General features: G+C 39.3%; 1 protein-coding gene across 1 annotated transcript; it reads right to left on the bottom strand.

Moving 5' to 3' along the window:
• Positions 1-545: 545 nt before the first annotated feature.
• On the bottom strand, positions 546-3,862 carry C8H5orf58 (chromosome 8 C5orf58 homolog). The gene is made up of 3 exons (XM_077824174.1): positions 3,803-3,862; positions 1,887-1,980; positions 546-880 (listed from the first exon to the last, which is right to left on the bottom strand). Exons 1-3 carry the CDS (start codon positions 3,860-3,862, stop codon positions 717-719), a joined length of 318 nt encoding a protein of 105 aa, XP_077680300.1. The 3' UTR covers positions 546-716.
• Positions 3,863-5,952: the final 2,090 nt, after the last annotated feature.

Below are 5,952 nucleotides of genomic sequence, written 5' to 3'. Positions count from 1 at the left end.
AGTTATAAATATTAGGCCCCATAGTTTTTCCCACTGACTTAATAAGGAACAGGACGGGTCCCATTATTTGTCTAAGATCTTATATTTAATTCCATTTTCTGGCATGTGCATGGTTTGAGTCTTGCTTCTAAGTTTGTCAACCTTACTCCTCCCTTAGTATCTTGTAGCTGGCTGCATTAGGGGGTCACTACAGGCAGAGGAATGGCTTTCAGGAAGTCACCTGCTATTTTACTCATAGCTATAGGTTTGTAGTGAGGACGACAGTTGGGCAAATAAAGCGTCATGCCATTTTTTTCCCTCCCTGTGCTGTTTTCTTGCCCTTGAGCTCATCTGGGCTTAGCACTACCTTTCCAAGTTGGGAAACAATGATCTAGCTGGTAGTAAATAGTTCTAATTTTGTTACCAGTTGGTCTCGATTCAGATCAGTTAACTTGACATGAAATACATCATATCCTATAAACAATTTCCTGAGCCATCTAGTTTCCCATGTCACTGTTCTCAGCAACCTCAGCTGTTTAATAAAAAGGGGGATTTTGGAAAATGTATAGGCTATGGACCAATTATTTGCCTTTTTATTATTTTAGTTGTTTCTGAGTTATTCAAATATTTGTTTTTCACATATTGAAACATTCTTCAGATACTACTTTTCATACTCTGATAACACAGAATGTCATATTATAAAAGCTTCAACCAGAGCAGAAAACCATGCTGAAATTTTAATGGCTTAAAGAATTGGTAATGGAAGCATCAGCATGGAACTTGATGGAATTAGGTAATTCCTCAAAATTTCTTTTCTTTTCTTCTACCTCCCTTGAAACTTTGGTCTTCACAGGATGACTGAAGTTCAAAGTAAGGTCACAGAGAAGCAGTTGGCTTTGCACTGTTAGAAAAAGTACAGTATACAGTCATGAACATTTACTGTATAATAGGTATCATATGGGTCAAAATTTACTGTAGAGGTTTGTTTTTTTTTTTACTGTAGAGTATTCATCATTCAACTCTTCTGTAAATTAAAAGGATAATAGCATTTCTCCAAGGCATTTAAATACAATTTGTTATTAGTGTGTTACTATATATCTTTTGTTAGGAAGCTATGGTATGCATTTGCTAAAGAATTAACTGTTATCTAGCAGGACTTTTCCATGTTTGGTTAATATTAGCCTATTTTTGTACAGTAAATATGATTTTATTAATTTTTCACTATAAGGGGACAAATTCTTGTTTCTTAAAATAGAAGGAACAACATAGTCACAAAATCTGCATGAGTTCATTAGCAGCTGTGAAATGTACTCAGAGGTAAATAAAAGATAGAACAGATTATTTAGCATAAGTAGATAGATATATTTCAAAGGACCACTCAAGGTGAAGTGGCTCACTAACAATCCACCAGTCACGGGAGGGAAAGAAAGAGGGGGAGGCAACTGGGGGTAGTGAGGGGGGCATTGTTAGTGGGTTACAGATTGTTATAGAAAGCCATAATTCCAGTACAAAAACTGAATAGAGACACTGGATATAACAATCCATAACCCCATCCCCTGCCCTCGCCTTAGTCCCCCGCCACCCGCCCCAGGCCCTGCTTCCTTTCCCTCTCCCATGACTGGAGAGGTGTTAACAGACCACTTCATCTTGAATGGTTGCTTGAAATATGTGTTAAGTACTACTAAACAATCCTTGTATTTAGCTGACATTCTGAGTACATTTCCCAGATCCGAAGAAGGGCTCTGTGTAAGCTTGAAATCTAATCTCTCACCACCAGAAGTTGATCCCGTATTATCTCACCCGCCTTGTGTCTCTAATATCCTGCGACCGACATGGCTACAACAACATTGCATCAAACAATTCAGTCATTTCCCCATTAGTTTGATGATAGATACACTCAGAATTACCATTTAGCTTCTTCAACTCACTGGACATTTTATCAATATTTCTAATTGCAGTTTCCAGGCTGAACTGCTGGTCAGCAACATCACTCTTAAACATCTATAGGAAACACAAATAACATCAGAATTGGTATTATATATGTGCAATCTTTGAGCATTAGTAGTTTTGAATTTTTCATTCAATTTTTTTTTAAAAAGTGCATTTTTGAAAACGAGAGACATGCAAAAAAAATTTTTAAGTGTTCCAGTTTTCATCAAAACCAAAAATGTTGGTTTTATGTTTTATGTTTCCCATCAGGCATGACCACTTTTTCTGTTATTCCTTTTTACAACTGGATGCAATAGAATGAAAATTGCCCAGGGTTCTCTCTCCTCCCCCTAAATGGGGTTAACTTAAATGTTCAGAAAAAAAATACCTCTTTTTATTATTTTAATTAAAACAACTTAGTAGCAAAAACACGTAAAAATCAGCAAGATTCTTATGAGGTTTTCTCTTTCACTTGTCTGGTTTAAAAATACCCCATTGTGAGCTTATAAAAGAAGAATGAGAAAATGTAGTGCCAAAAGATACTTAATACACTGAAAGCAAAACTTGTAATGAAAAAACAACAAGGAATCCTTGTGGCACCTTAGAGACTAACAAATTTATTTGGGCCTCAGCTTATCTACACTGGCAATTAACAGCGCTGCAACTTTCTCCATCAGGGATGTGAAAAAACACCCTCCTGAGCGCAGCAAGTTGCAGCGCTGTAAAGCACCAGTGTAAACAGTGCCACAGAACTGGGAGCTATGCCCCTGGTTGAGGTGGTTTTTTTAGAGTGCTGGGAGAGAGCGCTGCGCCATGACCACACAAGGCATGTTAAAGAGTTGCCGCTTTAGCATTGCCAGTGTAGACTAGCCGGCTACCACTCTGAAACTTGTAATGAAAAGGAGTACTTGTGGCACCTTAGAGACTAACCAATTTATTTGAGCATGAGCTTTCGTAAGCTACAGCTCACTTCATCGGATGCATACCGTGGAAACTGCAGCAGATATTATATACACACAGAGATCATGAAACAATACCTCCTCCCACCCCACTGTCCTGCTGGTAATAGCTTATCTAAAGTGATCATCAAGTTGGGCCATTTCCAGCACAAATCCAGGTTTTCTCACCCTCCACCCCCCTACACACAAACTCACTCTCCTGCTGGTAATAGCCCATCCAAAGTGACAACTCTCTTCACAATCTGCTGCAGTTTCCACGGTATGCATCCGATGAAGTGAGCTGTAGCTCACGAAAGCTCATGCTCAAATAAATTGGTTAGTCTCTAAGGTGCCACAAGTACTCCTTTTCTTTTTGCGAATACAGACTAACACGGCTGTTACTCTGAAACTTGTAATGAAAGTTAATCCTAAATTATACGTATTAGCCACAAGATGGAGCCATTACAAAGTTAATATAGACAAGAGAAATTAAATATATAGATGAAAACTTATACCATATGACAGATGCTTATTAATACATATAACTATCCTGACAATTTTATAGCTAAGATCCTACTACTCATTTTTTATCTCCTGACCAAACTTTTTTTTTTCTTTTTTTAGTTTCTAGGGGGGAAAGACATTTTTTGAGAAATAAGAGCATTAAACCATTTGAAAGCAAGTAGCAAATTTTAAGACTGTTCCAATTTTTAACTGCCTGTGCTTTTTTTTAAACAGAGCTGCTTCCAGAAAAACATACACAAAAAGAAATTTCAGATGCATTGATTTTTTCTTGTCATTCTAAGTTTATATATAGTTTGTGAGAATCACCTTGGAAGTATAACAAAGTGTAATAATTTATTTGGAAAAGCTCTGGGAAGTTTCCTAAATGAGCAATATGTTTATGCCTCCAAGCGTTCTTAGGTGATAAGTTGCAACAATAAAAACAAACTTACCTTTAACATAGATGTTTTGTCCAGTTTCTTATTCCCGCAAGCTGGGGACCTTGTTATCATGTAAACATCATTAACCAGAGACAAAGGAGTACTAAAGAGAAGGGGGAAAGTGTGCCTCATATTTTTGCAGTAAAGTAAAATATCCTTGCATTGCAGAGACAAATTAAAATGTAGGACTGGGTAACACTGATTACATTTTTATTTTCATTAGTGTCATTTCAAATGAGTGGGTACCTTTTTTAAATAAGAAATCTTTTACTTTTCTAAATCTAAATGTTTCTATTAACTGATTTGGCCTTCCTTTAAACTGCTACGAGTTAAGGACTGACCATAAACTACTGAAAAGGTACCTTTGCAGTAGTTTCAGCCATGATCCTGAGATCAAAATTATGAACATTCTGAAGGTTGGTCTTCAATTCCTCCTACAAAATCATAAAACACTAATAATCTGTGTTTATATGACACCTTTTATCTAAGAATCTAAAAACATTTTACCCAAATGGGTAATTATCACCAATTTACAGATGGGTAAACTAAAGCACAGAGAGAATATGTAATTTACCCAATGTCACAGAGCAAGTCAGTGGCAAAGTTGGGAATAACCACCAGATCTCCTCAGATCCAGCCTCCTGGTCTAACCACTAAACAACACTCCCTCACTTTGACATTTAAGTTTGTGTTGTGTGTCATCACTGGAAACAGAAAATTTCATGAACTTGTGGGGGGAAAACAGGCCTGTTTTGATGTTCATGAGGTACCTATATGATTCACAAAGGCTATACATAGTGAAAGGACACGGATTTGATCTGTGCAGGGCAGCCAAAATGCATACAGCCCTGTTTTGATGATCACAAGAAGCAGGCAACAATGAGATGAGAGCCCTGTAGAGTGTTTGCAGAAGGGCTCAATATGAACACGAAAAACCCAAAGCCAGTGTTTGCCTGAAGGGAGCCCCCCTGTATGGTCTTGGTTTGGGGATCTCCTAGTCAAGACTCTGGGATATATATAAAATCAGCGAGGTGTAGCTGCAGGGAACTCAGACACAGCCCCACCTCACACACGCACAAGCTAAGGTGCAGCACAGCGCCCTGAGTGCTGGCTCCCCAAAAGCAGGAGCCCTCTGGCCTGAACGTCCTGCCCCTGAGGAGAGCCCTGTTTGGACCAAGTAAATGCCGGGAGTGGCAGTGCTGGACCCCTCAGCACTCCACCCCGGGACTTGCACTCCTTTGTCCACCCTGCTGGAGCCCGGTAGCTCCCCAGCAGGCCTGAGCCTCCCCCAAAACCCAGTGGGAGACTCGCCTTTCTCCACAAAACAAGATAAACCTGCTGCCACCGGAAATAGGAAGTGCCATGGCTTCCTGTGAGCCCAAAGCAAGGCATGCTGGGAACTGTAGTTCAGCTGACAGCTCTGGGCTGCTGATTCAGCAGCTTTGGTGACCTCTAGGTGCCAAGCAGCTGCCCCTCCCCCAAACTGCACAAGACCCTGTTTGTACCTTGAGCTGGGTCCAGACATAGCCCTATATACACAGCCTTTAGGGGACACCTTTTCAAGCTGTTCTATAAAAGGTGTCCCTTTTTAGAGGACATGTCCCCTTTTGAGAACATGAAGGCCAGACATTTATTTTTAAGTAAATAAAAACTGATATTTTCACTTAAATCAGACAACTTCAAGAGATGGGGTTTTACAGGGGCTGGGGAGGAGGGGAATAATAAATTTTGCAGGAGGATTAAAGAGGGAGGAGGAAAGGTAAAAGGGATAGAGGAGGCAACTAAAGAACTATGTTAAGACTGGACGTCTACAGAAAAAGTTTCATCTCATCGTATTGAGACATTATTTATATTGAAACAACAAGGATTCCGGTGGCACTTTAAAGACTAACAGATTTATTTGGGCATAAGTTTTCGTGAGTAAATGATCCTTCAGATGCATCTGAAGAAGTGTTTTTTTACCCACGAAAGCTTATGCCCAAATAAATCTGTTAGTCTTTAAGGTGCCACCAGACTCCTTGTTGTTTTTGTGGATTCAGACTAACACAGTTACCCCTTGATACTTGATTATTTATACAGAAAACCAGACTGGCCTCTGGAGATTTGGAAGTTGTTGCATAGTACAGCAGCTGACTCCTTAGCGATAACCAATTATTTTCATC

This window comes from Eretmochelys imbricata, chromosome 8, assembly GCF_965152235.1.
Source record: "Eretmochelys imbricata isolate rEreImb1 chromosome 8, rEreImb1.hap1, whole genome shotgun sequence".
NCBI lineage: Eukaryota > Metazoa > Chordata > Testudines > Cheloniidae > Eretmochelys > Eretmochelys imbricata.
This window is presented reverse-complemented; position numbering and strand designations above follow the sequence as displayed.

Excerpts from the sequence above, each read along its gene's own strand:
- C8H5orf58 (XM_077824174.1), bottom strand. The coding sequence starts at position 3,862 with ATGATAACAAGGTCCCCAGCTTGCGGGAATAAGAAACTGGACAAAACA. Across the intron at positions 1,981-3,802 it reads ACAAAACATCTATGTTAAAG|ATGTTTAAGAGTGATGTTGC; the intron begins GTAAGTTTGTTT and ends TGTTTCCTATAG. Across the intron at positions 881-1,886 it reads TGAGTTGAAGAAGCTAAATG|TGCAAAGCCAACTGCTTCTC; the intron begins GTAATTCTGAGT and ends TTTTTCTAACAG.